This window comes from Indicator indicator, chromosome 9 (genome assembly GCF_027791375.1).
Source record: "Indicator indicator isolate 239-I01 chromosome 9, UM_Iind_1.1, whole genome shotgun sequence".
Lineage (NCBI taxonomy): Eukaryota > Metazoa > Chordata > Aves > Piciformes > Indicatoridae > Indicator > Indicator indicator.
In genome coordinates this window covers 20,290,723-20,311,826 of record NC_072018.1, presented here as the reverse complement: position 1 = coordinate 20,311,826, position 21,104 = coordinate 20,290,723, and the positions used below count along the sequence as shown (strand labels likewise).

The 21,104-nt window shown below is 39.1% G+C and overlaps 1 protein-coding gene across 1 annotated transcript; it reads right to left on the bottom strand.

Moving 5' to 3' along the window:
• Positions 1–889: 889 nt before the first annotated feature.
• On the bottom strand, positions 890–17,800 carry LOC128969012 (opsin-5-like). Its single transcript, XM_054383683.1, has 6 exons — positions 17,623–17,800; positions 11,307–11,426; positions 7,271–7,441; positions 5,560–5,894; positions 2,249–2,493; positions 890–953 (listed from the first exon to the last, which is right to left on the bottom strand). The coding sequence occupies exons 1-6, from the start codon at positions 17,759–17,761 to the stop codon at positions 890–892; spliced, it is 1,074 nt and encodes a 357-aa protein (XP_054239658.1). The 5' UTR covers positions 17,762–17,800.
• Positions 17,801–21,104: the final 3,304 nt, after the last annotated feature.

Genomic DNA, 21,104 nt, shown 5'->3' with positions numbered 1-21,104 from the left:
TCAGCACCCCTTTCAAATGTTTGATCACCCCTTCTGTCAATAACTTTTTCTTAATATCTATCCTGAACAATTTTGACCAGAGAATACTAAAAGGATGTGCAAACTACTGGTTTGATCAATTTGGCTTGTATGGGGGCTGATTTAATTTAGCTTATTTTTTCATTACAAAGTCATTTATGATACTAAATTGTTTAAATGAAACTATTATTTGAGCAAGAGACTTTTCCCCACTCACTCACAAATACTGACCATTTGGGGTGTATGCATGCCCTTCTGATCTTGCCTTGACCAAACCCAAAACATTTCTGAATATTGAAGGACTGACATCCAAGTACCCATGTGAGTTTGTAGCCACATGCATTACAGAGATATTCATCACAATTAGTCAGTGGGCTAAAGTTTCTCCAGTGGGTGATTCAGAGTCCTGATAAGTGAAGCTCCAACTCTTATTTGTCCTTTCCCTCATGCGTCAGTTCTCTGGCAGCTGTAGTAGGCATCTAGGGAGATTAGCTTTGGCAACCTAAAATTGGCCTTTGTGAATACCTCCCTTTCTGTGAGCAAACATGTCATCCAAACTATCACCTCTTTCTGTTGGGGCCAAAAAAAAAAAAAAAAAAAAAAATGGTATTCTAAAGACTCTGAAGTGGAAGTGGATACAAAATTTTTGTACAAATGCATCTCCTGTGTTTCTTCTTGGTCTGAGTACTTAAAATACTTGCCCAGCTCTAACTGCAATGTATAGGTCAGGATTGAATGAACTACATTGTAGAGAGGACTTGGGAGTAAAACAATACAGGCATCATATTTCAATTTATTTACATAAAGAGGAACTTGAGAAAGTATGGCTGTTTGTAATCAGGTTTTCATTTGCTGTATGTGCAATGAGCCTTCATGCTTCCAGATGGGTTTCGTTCATCATCATTGAGTCTCTGTGTGCAGAGATGCTATACATCCTACAGGAAAGAGAAAGCACAACAATCATTCTGTTCTTACCAAGATGACAATTAAGTTCCTGATTCTGGGAAGTTATATTTCCAGATCATTTCATTCACTGCACAGTCCTAGGAAAGTCAACCTGCATTCAGCCTAGGGGAGTAGGTGAAACCTTCTTCCTCCTCTAGAATGGTAACACAGAGGTTAAACACAAACCTAGACATCAAAGATTCACTGAAAGCTACTTTGGATTTATCTCCCATTTGCCTAAAACTGCAGAAGTGTTTTTAGTAAACAATAAATTCAGCACCTCAAATATTTACAACATATATAAACTGTATGTTCTGCAGATGAGTAAACCTCAGTGTAAGATTACAGAATAATCTTCTAAGGGAAGATGTGGAAGCGCAAGATATTGACTAACTCTCTGAACAATATATCAAAAAGTGCTGGAATAGATAAGGGAATAATACAATGATGGAAGGGGCCTTTAAGCCTCTAAAAAGTACATACGGAGGCACATATGTTCTGGGTTTTTGAAGAAAATTGCTCTACTGTAATTCTATGGATGCACAATCACTTACACATCATATGGCATTTGTGTCAGATTAACATCCATCATTACCTCATTCTTGTGTCAGTCACAAGTTTGATACTTCTATGGCATAAGACAGAACTGGAAGTCTTTTTTCCATCAAGTACACAATTAGTGTTTCCAGAAATAGCACTGGTAGTCAACACAGACTTTACCAGAAAGTTGTAAATAGAAAAAAGACTTCTTTAGAAGACTTTAATATTATTTGATTTGATTTGATTTGTTTTGTTTTGTGGTAGTTTCTTTCCTATGAGTGGTACCTACAGAGTGATCAATGAATTATTGTCTCTCTCTGATAATTCTGTGGCTGAAAGGCATAGTATTAACAGATTATGGTAAGGAATTAAGACAGTTCTCCCCAATTTACTTCACTGACCATGAAGGTAATCAACGCCTTCTGGAGATAACCCGTATGAAGATGTGAAATAAAAGGAAGAGGAGGACAGGACTGATCCAAACCCCACTGAAAAAAAAAAATGGAGCTAGTTTCTAAGTATATCAGTGGAGTTGCAGCTGAATCTAAAAATAAGGGCCATCTCCTTTATTCTCTTTTCACACGTAGAGTTACTTTACAAATGCCCAGGAAAAGAAATACCTTGAATAGCTAATTGTAAAAACAAGAAATAAGATTTAAAAATCTGTGCCTTGGTAGATCTTAGTTCAGTACTTTTTAGAACACTGTGTACTTAAAGATATCCTACTTCTCAAAGAAGAAATTACCTTGATTTCTTCAAAGAGCTCTTCTTCTGCAGTGCCTTCAATCCTCCTGACCGGCAACAGGCAAACTTACAATCAATGACCTGGTAAATAATTGGATTGTACATGGCTGCTGACTTTGCAAGCAGAGTTGGTACCACTGAAAATTGAATGGGAACAGAATCCGGCTGTCCAAAGGCTGACCACACAGAGACTACAGCGTAAGGGATCCAGGCGATGAGGAACCCGGCACAGATCAACATTGCCACCTTGTGAAGAAAAGAGAGAAAGAAATTAATCTGGCAGAGTCGGACCCTGTCGGCACAGCACACAGCTAGGAATTCAAAGGAACATGCTGCAGAATGGACAAGGAAAATGATAACTTGCTTTCAATAAATATGAACAAAAGCTGCTGTGATTTTTTCTTGCCTTTCTCTAGTGCTTCTTTTGCTTTCACTTGACACAGAGCAGTTAGTGAGTGTTATCACAGACCTTTAAAAATCTGTAAGGTCTGGCTAAACATGAGGAAACTAAATGAGCTCTCAGAAAATAATGATTCTTTTACATAAAATTGGAGGAGAGTCCTTTCAAAACATACAAACTTCCTTTTTTAGGATAATACACAACACAGAGCTGTGAAAGTCTTTTAAAATCTTAGAAAGGTCTTTGAAATGAACTCAGGTTAAACTGGAAACACTTCCTACAGGATTTCTCTTGGGTTTTGATTGTTTTGTTTTGTTTTTTCCCTTTTTCTCACTTATTTGAAGAGCCTTTTCACTTCTATCATCTCTTCCAACCAAATAGTCAAAAAAATCCCAGTCTCTTTTCCATGCCGGAGTAAACAAGCACACACTGTGAAAGTCAAACCAAAAAACCCCTACTAAGCATAAGCATTCTAGATTCTCAGTCCTTTAAAATCAGATTCCAAAGGTCAAAAAAACAAACTCTTTGAAGAATTCTCCAGGACTGAATTAGGTCCTGATGGTTTGTGGGAGTGGGGAATCCTGCGTATCTCTGTAGGTGAGTTTGTTTATGAGAGTATATTCCTACACACATTACAGCACTTTCTTCTGTATTGCCCAGTACCAATAAATGAGGCAAAAGCAAGGGAAATGAGCAACAGAAAATGAGCTTGCAGCAACCTGATCTAATGCAGGGCTTTTTCCTCTCTTGCAGGTTGTGATGATGTCCCGCAGGGAAGGTATCAAAGCCTGGTGGGACCACTAACCTGCCATAAAGCTGGCCACTGGTAACATAAGGAAAAGAGTTTTGATAAACCAGGTCTACCTTCTGCCTGCACCCAGGAGGGGTATGTGACCTATCCTCTACCAGAAAAATTTCAACCATTTGAACCCCTTTCAAGACAAATATAGAAAATGTGAGCATAAAGTTATTCAATAAGGCATGAATTGTCAAGTCTCTGGGTATAACCATGCCAGCAGATTGATTGTATTTACCTGGGTAAGCCAGAATTAAAATTATTGGGATTCTAACTGATAATGGGAATGCTAGTACAGTGTCTGGTTTTCTTTCTCCTAACCCACAGGATGGATTTTCTACTCTATTAGAATCTGCAGATGCTTTAAACCACAAATTTCAACCAAACATTTAGGTTGCATTCCTAGCAAATTCACAGATTCACAGATTGCCTTGGGTTGGAAGGGACCCTCAAAGGTCACCTTGTCCAATTCCCTGCAATGAGCAAGGACACCTCCAACTAGATTTGGCTGCCAAGGCCAGGGCCACATCCTGAATGTCTCCAGAAACAGGGCCTCAGCCACATCCCTGGGCAGTGCGTTCTAGTATTTATAACAGGAAGAAACGTAGCCAGAGGAATATTTAATAAAAATATTAAACAAAAATTGTTTGGGGAAAAAGATTTGTAATTTCTATGCTTTGCCTGAACCAGCCTGTCTGCACTCAGTCATAGCCAGATACAGCTCTAATGACATCATGGAACAGTACATACTGAAGAACATATGCCATTATACTGCTGCCATTGACAGACTACTATTCTGCATCCCAACTGATAGTGGTACAGGTGCATTCATTTGAAAAAAGGCAGGCTTGTAACAAAACGCCATCAGAAAGCACAAGTTTTCTGGATGTTGCGTACTCTATTGTGGAGCTTCTGTTTCGACATCTTAATGGCGATCCTATTTTCAGGGAAAACGAATTGTGCGATTCTTTTAATTGGGTTATGTTGGAGACTTATTTTCCTTGTTCATATATATCCCAACATTATGTTCTCCATTGCAGATTTGAGACAGAAAATATAGTTACTAGTGTGTCAACTCACATTAAAGTTTTACAAGATCCTTCCAATATGGCAAAAATAAACCTGCAACCTTGAATCAGAATTTTCCCTTGTTCTTCAAAGGAAGGTCCTGAATGACTGCAAAACAGTCCTGGACTGAAGTGACTCATTTTAAAGCCAAGCACAGTTTTACCAGCTGTACTGGCAGCACTGGCCATACAAGTAGCTAGCTGAGATCTCCAACATGTTTAAATATAATGCCACTTATTGCTGTATATTATATAACTTTCAGATCAGCTCCACAGAAGTATAATAAAATTCAATCACCCAAACAAAGGATGCTTCTTGTCTCCCTGTTCACATGGCTTAGAGAGGCTGGTGAATTTCTCACAACTAAAGAATCTGGTTTTATTCTGTACTGGTTTTTATTTTGAGAGATCTCCTGGCACAATAACCAGTATCAGCAAGGATCATGGCTGTCACCACTGCCAAATAAAAAATAGATTCAATCAGGAAAGGAAGATATTGTCTGAGATGGAAAATTAATTTTATCACTTGAGTTCATTTTTATCAGCAGCTCATGGCTGAACTCAAACGATAAATTGTTTGCATAAAACAATTCCAATATCACAGGAGTGATTTTGGTTTATATCTTCATTAACAGAGGAACACCAGCTGTCTGAAAGCTTTATTTCCCTGCTACAATAATCTGCTTTCCATCTGGTTTTCTGTTATAATTCCTGCACATCTCAAACACCTTAAAACAGTTCTTTACAACTGTTTCTGAAATCAAATGGAGCTTTGTGATGGGGAACAGGGCCATAGAGGATGAGTTGTGTAAGGTCACAGAGGAAGGCTGTGGCAGAGTTTCAGAATGAATCACGATCTCAGAGACTCAAGAATTCTAATCACGAAATTATGTTTCAACTTCCATCTTTTCCTATTTTCACAGTAATGGAGGAGTAAGCTAGAAGAGCCACCTTCAGAGCACTGTACTACCTCTTAGCAGAGAAGAGTACATGAGTGAAGTTCTCCAAGCCTGCTTTTATGAGCCAGCAGAGCAAATCTTGTTACATACCTTGGTCAGCTTCATTTCAAGTATGTGGCTGTTCTGAATCCTGGTGTCATAGTGAGCAACTTCTTTGGTGGATGATTTGACCTTCATAATGATTTTGACATAGGAAAACACAATCACAGCAGTTGGGAACAGGAGGCAAAAGAAAAGAATGCTCAGAACAAAAGCCTGTCCAGCCACTGAAGCCTGTGCCAGCCACCAGTCCAGAGTGCAGGAGGTCCCAAACGGCTCAGGAGCATAACTTCCCACACCAGCAAAAGGCACCGTAGCCCAGAATGTAGCATAAGCCCAGATTATTGCCAGACAGATAAATGCATGATGTCTCTTAAGCCAGGTACCTTGAAGATAATTCAAGAGTTACAAGATCAGCTCTGTATTTCTCTTGTACAATTGAATATTTCATTCTACACATGCAGTAGGAGTTTGCTTGGCTGTTTGACCACAGCTCTGTAGGATGACAAAACTATAGAATCACTTGTGTTGTAAAAGACCTTAAAAGTCATCCAATCCAACTATAATTCTATCTACCAAGTCCACTGCTAAACCATGTCTCTAAACACTACACCTACATATCTTAAAGACCTCCAGGACTACTGACACCACCACTTCCCTAGGCAGTCTGTTCCAATGCTTAGCAACACTCTTGGTGAAGAAATTTTTCCGAGTGTCCAACCTAAACTTCCTCTGGCACAACTCGAGGCCATTTCATCTTGTCCTATTGCTTGCTACTTGGGAGACAAAACTGACCCCTACATAGCTACAACCTCATTATAGAGAGTGAAAAGATCTCCCTTGAGCCTCCTTTTCTCCAGAGAAACAACCCCAGTCCCCTCAGCTGCTCCTCATAAGACCAGACATGATAGAATGGTGTCATGTCACCTCTTCCTGGGTTAGCCACCCCATTCACATTATACCTCATTACACCACACTCAAATGAAGGTCTCCACCTGTCTTTACTTTAGATCTTTAGGCTGTGATGATTTACAACCTAGAAGAGTCTGTGCAAAGGCAATCCAAACATCAACAATCATGGAAATCATGTCCAGTAATTCTGAAAATTGCTTTGTGGTCTGTAAAGGAGTATTCATAGTGCATGATCAGATGAGATAGAGATTCAACCCAAACAAAGGACTAAGTGTTCAATTTAACCTTTCATTATTCAATACAAAGGCTTACACAATGCTAATTCATCTAGAAAATGCTTCCATTTACAAGCTTTCCACCAACAACATGTTGGGTTCAGATAGGACTAGCAAGTTAAAATCCATGGTTTATGCAGAAACTCAGACTATGGTTTTTCAACAGTTCCTTCCACCTTAGAAACTTCAATCCGATTTGGGTTGATGCTTTGATACAACTTTTATACAAAAAAATTAAATCCAGCTTAATGGGAATGATGTCTTCCAAACTCAGGTAAGATGACCTTCCCTGCACTCATATTTAAGGAAAAAGTATAGATGTGCCAGTATCTGTGAAAGCAGTACCACAGCTTTCAATTGTTAGCACACTGAGCTATTGGACAAATCACCTTGCTTACTTTGCCCAGCTGCAAACATTTCTTGTAAGTTAACATTACACAATTGATAACATGTCATCATAATGGAATCTGTTGTACATCCCCCAAGTCACATAAGCAAGATGTTTTTTATATGTCAAGTCACCTTGAATATTCTCTATTCTATAGTCATTTAATATATACTGTTTGCTTTCTTACCATAAGACAAGTGGCAGATTTTTAGGTATCTATCCAGGCTGACAGCTGTCATGGTAATAAGGCTGCCACAGCCAAAGAAGAAACCAGCCCATCCATACCAGCGGCAACCCATCCATCCAAACACCCAGCGGTGAGAAAAGAAGGAAATTATACTAAAGGGTTTTCCTACAACTTCAAAAGAAGAAAAAAATGTCAGTTGACTAAGAAATCCATCACTGATAAAACCAGTCTTTTCCAGAAAAGTACACCCTTCCCTTTACCCAAAGCTAATACCAGTAAAAATGGTCTGCAATGTGATGAGAGGGCTTCAAACACAACAGATGTGATGGCTTGCATGCCCTCCATCCACAGGACTGAGCCTAAGACAGCTGTGGCTAGATCCCATAGCATCTATGCTGTGGTAGGATGAGCCAAGTCTGCAGAATGGCTGGAAACAGGTGCTTTATTGCAGACTACATGAGCCAGAAGTAAACTCACACTCTGGTACTGTGCAAGCTCTTCCCATTATGAAAGCTTCAGAGTATATGTTAAATCCATGTGCAAACAACTGCCAGTCTAAACAGCATGAGTGATTGGTGAGCCTGGGTTTGAAACAGGTACAGATCTAACACCCCTATAATCAATAGAGGGTCTTCAAACAGAAGTTAAGGTTGATAAGCCTGGAGAAGACTGCAGGCAGATCTCACAGCAAGGGCCTACAAGAAAGATGGGGAGGGACTATTAAAAGACATTTAGCAATAGGACAAGGGGCAATGTTTTTAAACTAGAGAAGGTAGATTTAGATTGGGCATTAGGAAGGTGTTCTTTACTGTGAGGGTGATAGAACACTGGAGCAGGTTGCACAGGAAGGTGGTGGAGGCCCCATCCCTGGAGACATTCAAGGTCAGAATTGATCGAACTCTTAGCATTCTATGATTCTAGGTTAAAGAAATCTGCCTTTAGAGAGGACTTTTGCAAACCTTTCAAGGCCCAACAGTAGGATGCATAGTGTGGTGAAGTTTTAGGTTAGAAAGGAAGATGGTACTATGTTCTCAGCATGCACTTAAGCTGCAGAAGTGGTTTCAGTTCCTGTGCAGACCACACACTTCCTTGGTGAGAGTCAAAAGCACACGACCTGATCACAGACTTAAAAGTTTTAAGCATCCTGCAAAAAAAAGGGAAATATCTAACTATTTTGGAGACTCTGTCCTTCTACATTTGTAAAGCTGGATGGTGCATTTTGGAAAAAGTGAAGGCAGGACATACTTTGTTTCATTCTCATCTTAAACCAGATTAACATTATTCATATTCTTTGTAAATATCATGAAAATTAGAAAGTTTGGAAACTGTCATTCTCTAGTTGGAAATCTCCACTACCTGATTTATTTTTTTTTTTAACCTCAGACTGGACAGATTAAAAATAATCTTCAATGAAACAGAACACTCAAAACTGTGTGATGCTGGAACATCAGCATGTGTTTAGAATCCTTCATTTCTACTTTTATGACTGACCTGAAATGCTCCAAGGACTGAACAGTTCAACTGCAGCATTCAACAACATTAAAAATTGAACTCCACCTTCCTGTCACTGTATTCTTTCCTGCTCAGGAGTTGCCAGAACACCTTAAGGAACTTAAAACATCTCATCTGCCCTAAGTTAGTTTCCCAGGCTGAATGACACTGTCTGTAATGTCATAGCAGCTCAGTGAATTGGTTTATAAAGAGGGCAAGAATGGTCTTGCAAACACTAATTCCCACAAGGTAACCTATTCAGGGAAGTCAATACGTAAGTCTTTTTCTTTTTTTAAAGGGATTTGTAGAAAAATATTTGAATTGTTCCCCAAAATATTTTGGTTTGTATCAAACTGATGTGAAACTAAACATTCTGTTTTCACCCTTAACAGAAAATTAAAACATGTCTACCAAAACAAAATCTTTCAGAAAATGCCATTTGCTCCATCTTCTATGCCAAAAAATTCATGATTGAAAACCCCTCAAAATGAGACTTATTTTTAAATAAGATATCTTAGGATTCTTTTCCTCTAGCCTAAGCCTGTAAGGAAAATTCTGGCTGAGCCTGAAGTTTGTGCTCAGGTTAATATATTACTTGTTTTTACCAAGGGCAATAAATATACTTTAATTTTTCAATCAAAAGCCTGGTGATCAAATTTTTAAGAAAAACATGAAAAATGGCAAGATCTGGGATATGTGCTAAGAGTCAGCAGTTTGCTCATGTAAATTGTTGTCAGCTCTAAAGGCCAGCAAATTGTTTGCACAAAATCAAATGTCTCTTCATCAGCACAGGACTGAGGGGCACCGTATCAGTGCAAAATGATTCCTGAGGCAGTTGTTAACAAGTGGCTGGTGCCACCCTGTGGAAATCTGCAGCAAGCAGAGCCATGCCAGAACCTGTTTTGAACAAGGTGCCTAGTACGTGAAATATGAGGATTTGGGGGAAAAAAAAACATCTTCACTGGTCCAGCAGACAGAACACATCATATTTCTCAAGTCAACATCTTCCATTAACACCTGTTAATATCCAATAACACCTGTTAATATCCATTAACACCACCTGTTAATATCCATTAACACCTGTCTGCAACAATTGCAATTATTTTATTCACAAAACTTAAACACAGGGATAGATTGAGATCCCCTTAGAAAGCAAGGTGTCCAGGTGATATGTGAATGACATACTTTTACTAGCAGTCCTCATGCTAGGAGGGCTCCCAAGCAAGTTGTAGTTTGCATGGTTAGAGCACACAGCTTATATGGTTCCATTCCAAATACACAGTTACAGAAATTCTCCCGAAACACTTTTAACTCATTGGAGTCAGATATGAGGTTTGTAGAATAAACCAGACTCTTAGGAAACAAAGAGATGGGGATAGGCACAGGAGAGGTTAAAACCAGGTCTGGTGGTCATCTTTTTCTTCAATTCTAAGTGCGTGCAGCAAGAAAGAAATAATGTCTTCATGCCAGATATGCTGAAAAATTCACTGCAATTTCTGTGTATGGTAGCAGAGCAGAGATATTTGCAGTAACACTTGTCTTAATCTGAATTCTTATCTCCTTCAGAAAAAAAAATGTTTTCTAATCACTAAAAGGCATCAAAATTACTGGCAGTTGAGGGGATGAGCAGCTTCTTGACCGTGTACAGTGAAAGCACAAAGACCATCAGATTTTGGAAACTGGGAACCACCACTTTATGTTGTTCAATGCTATTTGGGCATTTGGATGAGATCAAAACATTTGTCAGAGACAAGGGCAGGGAAAGGTTGCACTGGAACTGAGGAGAGGGGCCCAGTGTATGTAACACGAAGGGATAGATGACTTTGGGAGCACAGAAACATATTGTCATGAATACTGCACTGGAGAGATCTCATGGTCAGCTGGATCACATCAGGCCTTTATACTCACTGGATTATCTATCCTCCAAAATATCCTTTTCTAAAGGACATCCAGTCCTCCTTCTGTACTTGCATGTAGCCACGAACAGGTGACTGAGACTCAAGAGCCAGAAGAATGATCTCCAAAGGTTATTGACTCTGCAACTTCATGTACAAGTTTCCAAAGCTCTCTCCTCTAATGCCAGGGCATAGAGGCTCTGGGGCTGAAATGAAAACCCTTCCAATGGGCTGATGTTGCTCTTATTCTACAGATTGAAACAAATGCCTGTTTTCCTAACTCAGAGATAAGAGAGGCAGTTACTAGAGAGGAAATCAGTACCTTTGATAGGCTGATAGCTACAAGCTATGTTGCTGTTATTGTGTCAGGATACACACAAGAGCTGTCTTTGAAGGCCTGCTCAGTGCTAGGATGAAAAATTGATTAACTTGAACACTACTTTTTCCTCTGTAGTTTTCATTTCTTCCCACCAGGCTGTCCAGGAATGTTGTTTATTAACATTCTCTGTTATTTTAAGCAAATAATAGTGCAGAAATATCAGTATCAAAAGCCATTTTGGGCTCCCACAACTTCCAGAGGACTGTCTCTTGCTGCTGCCAGGAAGAGTGGTGGGGTAGTAAAAATGCATAAAAATAAGATGTGAAATTACCTGAAATGCCCAGATCACACACAGCTAAATTAACAGTCATTATCTCAGCAGGTCTCAACTTCTTTTTTCTCTTTGAGGACATAAAAATAACATACCCATTTCCCAGAGTTGAAAGAATCCCTATAATAATGGGAAAAAAAAGATAAATCAATCAAATTAGACTTCTCCTCAAAACCAGCAATACCCCATCTTCCTTGTGAAATTCTCTGACATTTTCAGCCTGAACCTGAGGTCCCAGGGCTAGAAATTTTCCTCAGAAACATAATCATCTCATCCTCATTATGGAGCTCATAGCGACATCTGCTGCAGACATCTCCCTCCCACAACAAATGGTACTTTACTCTTCTGCAGCAGAGCATTGCCTTCAACCCCTGAGCCTGCACAACAATTGACTGAATGCCCATAATAGAAATGTCATCATTCCTCTGATCTGATCAGCCCCATTTTTTTCACAAACATTTATACATCCACAAGAATGAAATTCAGCTATTTGTAATCACAAGGACCCCAGTCTCAAACCAATCCTGATTTTATTAAATACTATAATCAGAGGGTGAGGGATACATTTCTAAAATAATATAAATTAAGATATTAATATCACATCTTAAATTTTACAGTACAGATTTGTTTCTGTCATAAGAAAAAATTTATAAACTATATCTCATTTAACTTCCTGGTAGAATTCAGCATGTGAGGAGGGATCCTGTTCCTGTTGGCTGATGTCTTTTTTTGTCATGTAACCACCCAAAGACCTGCAGGTCCCAATGCTGCAGGTGATTAATTATCCATGATGTTAGTCACACTGGTACCAAAATCTGCAGAGTTTCCAGTCTCCTTAGATAAAGTCTTTCTTCACTAGCTCATGTTTGAAAGAATTTGAGCCCAGACTGAGTGTTTTTATGGTGGAAACACAGGACAACACACAGCATTGCATTAAATCCCCCATCATGAGTCTGGTTTGCCCACAACAGTAACTGATTTCCCTGTCTTTAACTCCACTCCATCTTTATCTCCACTACATTTGTTCTTCCTATTTCCTCTCTGTCCCACTCCAGCGACTGTAAGCAAGTGACTGCCCTTGTGTTTGGCTAGCAGCTGAGGTCAACTCTCCACACTACTATAAAAAAGTTATAGGTAACCCAACTTTTCTCTGTCAATGAGGGAGCAAAATCAATCTCTGTGATGCTTTTGTACACTCAGCTTTGGTGGAAAAATGGGCCTATGTTTCAAAAATACCCCAAGAGCCCCCTAGCCACCCAGCAACACCATGACCTCCAAATATTGTGCCTATAGAGTTGTTTTTTTTTCCAGAGTCTTCTGGGAGGCCAGATCTCAATAATTATCATGGATTAAACTGATAATTAATTACTTACTCTGGCACATCAATGGAACAATACCCCTTCAAGGATGTTGTGTCCTTGGGAAATCAAGAAACTGAGCTTGGGAATATCCACAAGGCAGAGACAAAAATAGTTCCAGAGGCTAAAACCAGATTATTTGTCAAGAAATATGAGTGACTGGAGAACCAGAAGTTTACCAAACTCAAGAGAAAAATACTTTGATTTTGAATATTTAAGTATAAATACAGCACTCACGTAATTGGAAACACTTCTTATTTTGATACTAAAAATATTGCTTTCTACATTGTTTTTAAAAATAAACAGGACAGAATCTGGCTTATCATTGAATTTTAGGTTTTCTCAGCAAATTTTATTTATCCTTGGTGAATGAACATTGAAGAGCACCCTATTTTTATGGCTCCAAAAATTTAATCTGAATTAGAATCAGATATAGGTATTAATATGAATTATTTTCTTCTTTGCAGCTGAGTGGATGAATCTCAATGTTGAGAACATGTTTTGTATGTCTTAATCCTTTTCTCTCTTAATGCCGTTTGCTCTCTAGTGATATTTAGATTATCTAGAATGCCAGAATCCAGTGTGAAACACCTTTCAAAAGCATCAGACAGTTTCCTGGATCTTCTTCAACTTGAGAGAAGTTTTCATCAGAAAAGTCTCTTAAGCAACTGCTCATTATTAATACCAATGTTTCAGAGAGCCCCAGCCCTCCTAAACCTACATTTGCAAGGGGTCCAGTGATAATTTAACTTGCCTCTTATCTACACCTGCATATGGCAATTGCTTATCTGAATTCCTTTTTAGCTCCTTGCTGGTAGAAACTTCATAATCTCCTTAGGTAAGCCACATAATGCTTCATTTTTCCTACAATTCAGAAGATTTTTCTAATAACTAGATGAAGTCCTCACTGGTGCAGGCTCCCAGCTCTGGTAGGTGCTGGTAGCCTGTGTGCCTGGATAGAGATTGGGATTGGAAAAGGCTCTTTAGACTTTTCTAGTAGCAAACAGTTCAGGGCACAGCTGTCCGTGACACCATAACACTGTTACATATATACAAATGAAAAGTGAAGGATGCAATAACTAAAAAAGTGCCACTTGTAGGGGAAGAGCCAAGCTCAGGTACACAACCTGCAGTGAAAGGTGCGAGTGTATGAAAGCAGCAATCTGAACAAATAAGACTCCTTTTCTTCCATCTGACAGCAGTGTTACACCACCAAAGGGGGGGGAGGAGAAAAGAAAGAAACGAAAGAAAGAAGGTAGTTCAGGATTTTGTTTTCAATTAGGCTACTTCATAACCTGCTGAGAAAGCGTGCAACAACCGTTTGCAAATCAATAGTTATTTGCCATCAGCTTTCAAGGGAGCTGACAGCCAGCAGGTCTCTGCTCAGTAGTTAGCCACCTTACCCAGATGTACAGTAAATCAATCCAGTTGGTGATGAAAAAGCTAGCAGGGGAAGTGACAAAGTGAAAAGAAGTGGATTCTTACAACCACCTGTGTACTGCTTGGATACTTTTTCCAGACAGTTAAAAAAACACACATGGATATGAACTAGTTAGGACAAATGATCATACCTTCCCTGAGCATTTATCACAGATTGGTCATGACCTCTGATTTTCTTCAAGGACCAAAAAAAAAAAAAAAAAAAAAAAAAAAAAAAAAAAGTTTTTTTATATTTGAAACTGCAATACTTCAGTTGTGCAACCACCCAGACCCTAAAATCTCTGCCCAGCTGGCTGATGGAATCCTAGCCTTGTTCACTCATTGTGCAGCTGCTTCCCCTTTTTGAAACGGATTTTAATCTTACATGTCTCGAGCATGAAAAGATGCCCAATAACTATCTCCACTGCTGGCTTCCCACCATTCCACAGCTGGTTCCTCTCTCTGCTATTAAGGTGTCCACACAGGACCTTTAAAGGTCATTTTTAGACCAAATCATTGTATGATTAATAAAATGTTGCAACCCACCCACGACAACATGAGCTAATGGTGGCAACCCTGAGGCACTAAGCCAAACCAGCACTTTAGTGCCACTCACAAGAGAGCATTAGCCCAAATAAAACCTTTTTATTTTTCTTTTTTTTTCTTTTTCTGTTGTTTTTGTGAGATAAGTGTGTTTAAAGACTGCTTTACAAGCACAGAAGAAGATCTGACATTACTCTTTCCACTAGTTTTGTTTCCTTCCCTCTCCCCATAGCTGAGGTCTCAGGTGTAATTCTGCTTTCCTGGCAAAAACTCTAACACTGTCCTTCTTCACAGAAACCCCTACAAAATAGAGGGTTTCTGTACTTCTCTTGGTCTCTGGCAAATTAATATCAGTTATTATACTATATGCAGCCTAAAACTACTCTGCTGGTCTAGAATATATGGAATCAGTTATTGTTGATGAAATGACTGATGGCGTGACTGACCAGCAGCTACGCAATGACTGCTCAAAATCATTGCAATGATTGCTAGAAGGAATTATGATAGAATGGTTGAGGTTAGAGGGGACATCTAATGACATTAGGTCATCTAATCCAAACCCCTTGCAATGTGAGCAGGGACATCTTTAAGTGGGTCAGATTGTTAAGAGTCCCATCGTACCTTACCTGGAATGTTCCCACGGATGGGGCATCTATCATCTCTCTATGCCAGTGTTACACCAAGCTCATTGTAAAAACTTGCTTCCTTACATCTAGTCTAAATCTTTACTCTTTTAGTTTAAAACCATCACAGAATTACAGAATGTTAGGGGCTGAAAGGGATCTTGAAAGATCATCCAGTCCAACTGCCCCTGCCAGAGCAGGATAACCTATATCAGATCACACTAGAACGCATCCAGACGGGTCTTGAATATCTCCAAAGAAGGAGACTCCACAACCCCCAGGCAGCCTGTTCACCCTATATTGCAAAAGACCTTGCCAAAAAGACTAGCCTCATCTTTCTTACACACTGAAAGGCCACAATAAGGTTGCCCCAGAGCCTTCTCCTCTTCAGGCTGTAGATATAAAAATACCTGAGCAGGATACCAGTGATATCTCATGTTATAGATGCAAGTCCAGGGAAGATGTAAATATGGCACTTATATACATATGTGAAAAACAGACTTTGCTCTAATGAGAGCTACCTTAGAAGATGTAATCACCACAAGGGTAAAAGTAACCAACCAAGTAACATGAAATACAAAACAAAAACACCAGGGCAAAATATAGGATATGATGTCTAGAGCTACACATGTATACAGCACAACTATGACTTGAACTTTCCTGGTGCTCCTCTGGGCGCTACATGTCCAGCAGAGGCTGTTTGACGTCCAGTCCACAGCATCGGGAAGGTGGGAATCTTACTAAATACAATATCAAAATTATTATCAGCCCTTTTAAAACTATAGTTTCAGACTCTTTGCAATGCTTACATAATTTTGTGCCTTCATGGTTAGCTTTTGGTTTTTCAGTGGAAATTCATTCTTTCTGTTCTTTGTCTTAATTTGATTTTATCTATGTTTTTTCAAGATCTTTCACACCTGGCAGGGGTATTCTTAGGAAGTGGATAAATCTACACTAAATACAGACAATATTAGAGGGCAATAAGGTATATGTTGAAAGGATTCATTTCAGCTACTCAGACATCTTTTTGGTGATTAAAGTTAAATTTGCTTAACCAAGTGAAAACAGACTGGAGGGGAGGCTGTTTTGGACAGTTCAATGAAGACATCAGTTTGCATAATAGCAGAAAAAAACACATCTATGTGAAAAGCTAGTACACATACAGAACAGTGCATGAATAGTAAGAAGAACAGAGATGCAGCTTCATCTGCTGTCTCTGCTCTTCTTGATCTCTTTTTTGATCAAGACAGAAGCAGAAGACAGACAAGAAATGTTATTCAACCTTTGTGAGAGCTCCACTGTAGAAAAGCTTAGATTGTTTAGATCAGTTGTGGAAAAGGCAGTGAGAAAGAACAGGAAAGAAGGGATGTAAAGTAGTGAATGACAAGCATTGAAATAAGATGTAAAGATCTTTGTATTTTTTGCAGAACTGATAGAACAACAGAACGAATCAAAACCAAAATAAACGTCAAGGAATATGCTGTATATGCTGAATTCACCTGGTGCCCAGGTGACTGACACCCAGGGTCTAGTTTGGTGTAGCACAGTTATGTGAGCTTGGTTCAGCTTTGCTAAGAAAATAGCTGCTGAGGTGTGAGAAACTGCATGAACTAAAGCCATGAACCATAAGGAAGTGTAAACTGTAGCAAGTAGTGTAAGTGTGGAAGAAAGTATCAAAAGAACACAACTCTGCCCACCTCCTTAAAACAAAAAAGGTAAATTACCAAGAAGAACTGGTTTATCCCTAGAAGCAATGGAGACCAGCATTTTCCTGTTTAATGCCATCTCTTTAGTATTTGAATCCTTGGCATAGAAATCGGTTCCAGCTATCTGGAACTGATTAATACCAATTATTAATTTCATTTATTCTACCTGAAAGTCACTTTGTACATGATAAAAGACTCCTTCCACCCACCCACCCACCCACCCCCCTCCACCCCCAAACAAACAAACAAACAAGGAGGGGAGAGTTAGGCAGAAAATATTGTTCAATGTAATAGGGGACAGCTGAAGCCAAGACATGAGCAAAATTCCAATGAGAGTATCTGAGGATGGGACATGAGAGAAACTTTGAGAACAGACAATGAAATCCTCACACCATAAGGGTAAAATCAATTTCTGTTTGGGAATGATTCAAGTGCAAACTAGGAACATATTAGTAGAAAAAAAAAAATAGCATTTCTTCATTTTTTGCTGTAAGGTCTCCCGCTAGTCATTTCTGGCTACCTGGAGCAGCATTGTCTGTTGACACTAACTATTGGTTCTGTCAATACCATATCTCTAACACATATTTTCGATTCCCTCCTGAGTTTTAATTTCTCTGTAAGTGCAATGACATAGTTGTATTTCAAAGACAAATTGAAAAATAATTACCAATTACTGTCAAATAAAAGCCAGCTATGATGTCAGCTTCTCTAGAAAGCTTTGATGCAAAGGGGTCTTCCTTCTGGAGATAGTTTGGGAGATATTCTTCCTGAGAGGAAGTGTTGTGGTCTGATACCATACCACTCATGTCTGGTTCAGTGCCTGAAAAAAACAAAAAGCACAGATTTTGCAATAGATCATGTCTGTCACCCAAAAATGCAAAGATGCAAAGATTTTTCATTTTTTTTTTTTTTTTCATACATAACATGCATCCTTCTGTCTTCATTTCTGCTCTGCCACCTCCCAGGACATTTCAGGATCCAATTCAAAATTGCATAAAACATCCTGCCATGTTTTATTTCATGACTTATTTTACCCAAGAAAGCCATTATTCAAATGGCACCCATCACAGTAATCCATCTGAGCAGTAGCTAGTTACCAGTGTGTTGGGGCATAAAAGCCAGGGCTTCTGAAATACCTTCCCTGAATATCTTAAGGAGCTTCGTATTTCCAACTGAATGTAAGACCCAAGACTGAGAATACAGAAAAATCAAACAGGGCAATATTTTTGTGTCTGAATAGCTTTGTTGATCATTGTGTTTAATGCGTAGTTCACTTGTCTTTATTTGTATGCACTTTTCTTGCAATCCCAAGAAACCAGGAATTATCAGTAAGACAATCCCAGCAATTTCTTCATATCCTGAGGGACACTGTGTCTACAGACGGTAGCTCTACAAAATTTGTGGTTCAGTAAAAAGTGACATTAATAAACTCTCCTTAGAGTTATTTGGGTGGTGGATTCTGATGTAAATAGCTTTACATGGTTATGGTTATACACAGTAATTAGTTATTACAGTTATGAAGAAGCAGCAGGAATATTAAATATCCCCATCTAAACAAGCTTGTTGAGTTTTATTTCTGTTTACAGGTGTGCTGTGATCCATACAGTGAATCTTGATAGGGGGAAACTAGAATCTGGCAGACAGCTTTGAAGGTACTCCTCCAGAACCAAGAAAAGTGAGGAACTCTAGCATAACACAAAAGCATTTCTGCAGTGTTGGAAACTACCCAGTCAAGATTTGTTTAGGACATTCAAGCCAGGATGCCATTGGCCTCCTTGCCCACTTGGGCCCACTACTGGCTTATGTTCATATAGGAATCATATTGGCAGATAACAGCAAATCTGAAGTCTTTAATCTAAATTAGCAAGAAACCAGTCATTATACTTAGTGTTAGTATGCTGAACATGGATGCATTCAGTTTGTGCATGACTTTAAGTTGCACCAAGGGAGGTTCAAATTTAGAAAAAACTTCTTCACTGAAAGGGTTGTGAAAGACAGGAACATGCTCCCCAGGGAGGTGGTTGAATCCCCATTCATGGAGGGGTTTAGAAGACGAATAGACAAAGTGCTAAGGGACATGGCACCAGCTTTGGTAGAGTTAGATAATGGTTGGACTCGATGATCTTGAAGGTCTTTTCCAACCAAAGTGATTCTGTGATTCTATGTAGAACAGACAAAACAGACAAACTGGTATGAAGTGGAGAAAGTGTTATTAATTATTATTATTAATACCAACTATTAATAAAAAATATGGGGGAAAAAAAGCCTGTTGTAGCACAGAGGAGAAAATTACTTAGTGTGAGAAGAGCAGTATGCAGTATGAGCCACAGGACTAGCAGAACTGAACTACCATCAGATGCTGCAGAGATTCCCCTGTGAAGGTTACTGTGGCAGTGATGCTTTAATGTACTTGACAAGAGAGCACAAGGCATGAAATATTATATTCACAGTCATGGACCACATATAATTGTTGCAATTATTTGTAGATGCAGATGAATTTACCAAGGGTCAGATGGTAGAGCTAATAAAGGATGTCTGTGGACCCAGTGCCACCTCAGAAAGAATTAGTAGGACTCATTTTAAAAGAATTAACACAGCTAAAGTGATAACATTATGAATTTTATTAATTAAGAAAATAATTTTCTGCCCTTTAATGTGTTAAAAACAATAAAGCTGTGAATAATTTTATCTGAGTCAGAAAAAGACAAAAGCTAAAAAGATCCATTAGTGCCAGAGAGTATTCTTATCTTTGTAAGAGGAAAAAAAGAGAATTATCTTTATCTTTAATTTGTCTGATGGCATCTCTTTCTCAGAGCCTCCACAGAAAAGCAAGCCAGTGTCTCAGTGCTGAATGATAATTCGTGTCATTTTTACTCTAAATTTTCCCTGTGTATTTTACAGAACCTGCCTTACAAGCACGGGCTGTGCACAGCATAGGCGAAGGTCTCTGGTGGGCATTGCCTTGTCGTCCTACACACATCATGGTTGCTGTGCTGGTAACCAAGACCCAACACACCCATTGGCAAACACTGCTTTCAGCCTTTAGATACCTACTTCTCAGTATAGGTTTTTCTCCAGTTCAGTGGTGACTGTCAAAACTCATTTCTATGACACATGCGTAGCCAAGTATTTTACAGAACCGTAGAATGATTTTGGTTGCAAGAGACCTTTAAATTCATCAAGTCCAACCTTTAGCCTAACAATTCCAGGCCATCACCAAACCATGTTCCTCAACACCACATCTGCACATCTTGTAAATCCGTCCAAGGAGAGTGACTCCTTGACTTCCTTGGGCATCCTGTTCCAGGGCTTGACAATCCTCTAGACAAATAATTTTTTCCTGATATCCATTCCCTCCTAGTGGTTGATCACCTACTAGAGGATATTAAACCTCCCCTAGTGCAACTTGAGGTCATTTCTTCTTGTCCCATCACTTGTTAACTGGGAGAAGAGACTGACTCCCACCTCACCCAAATAATCACCAGGCTGCTGGTCAATCTTAGATTCCCTTAGACCTGTAGAAGAGGAATTGTCACTTTGAATTCACTAAGTTAAAAGTTTAAACTAACATTTTCTACATTTCAGGTGCGTGCTATGATTCATCATATCAGATTGATGCTTTTCTGCTAATAATGACAGAAATCAGTAAAATTGCAACATCTCTTAGTTCTCCTGTAAGACAGAATCAGAGAGTTTGGAACACCAATTTTTGGAATGTTAACACTAGGAAATAGTTTCTGCCTACCTATCACAGAATATCTGCCCAACCAACCTAGTGCAGCATCACATGGCAACACTGGAAGGACATGGGTAAGAGGAACACTACACTCAGATGTATGTGGTCCCCATCTCAGGCTAAACACTCAGCTGAGAGATGAAACCTACATTTTTAATTAAAGCCCTGGTTAGGTGCTCTATTTCCATCAGTCCTAAATATATGCAGTAAGAGTTGCTACTGAAACAATGCAGTAATGATAAAAAATGGGACAGTAGTAAATTCACAAATGATTGCATGACTGTCTGCAGCTACTTTTACACTGGCAAGCAGTGCAGATCTACAGCAGTGGATCTGTAGATCAAAACGGTGGCTTTTTAGGGCCTCCATTTTACTAAGGCTGTACACTCTTTGAGCACTAATGCTCAAGACAA

Coding starts and splice junctions, on each gene's coding strand:
- LOC128969012 (XM_054383683.1), bottom strand. CDS start 17,761: ATGAGTGGTATGGTATCAGACCACAACACTTCCTCTCAGGAAGAATAT. Junction 11,427..17,622: donor CTTTTATTTGACAGTAATTG/GTAATTATTTTT, acceptor CCATTATTATAG/GGATTCTTTCAACTCTGGGA. Junction 954..2,248: donor AGCTCTTTGAAGAAATCAAG/GTAATTTCTTCT, acceptor TCTTTCCTGTAG/GATGTATAGCATCTCTGCAC.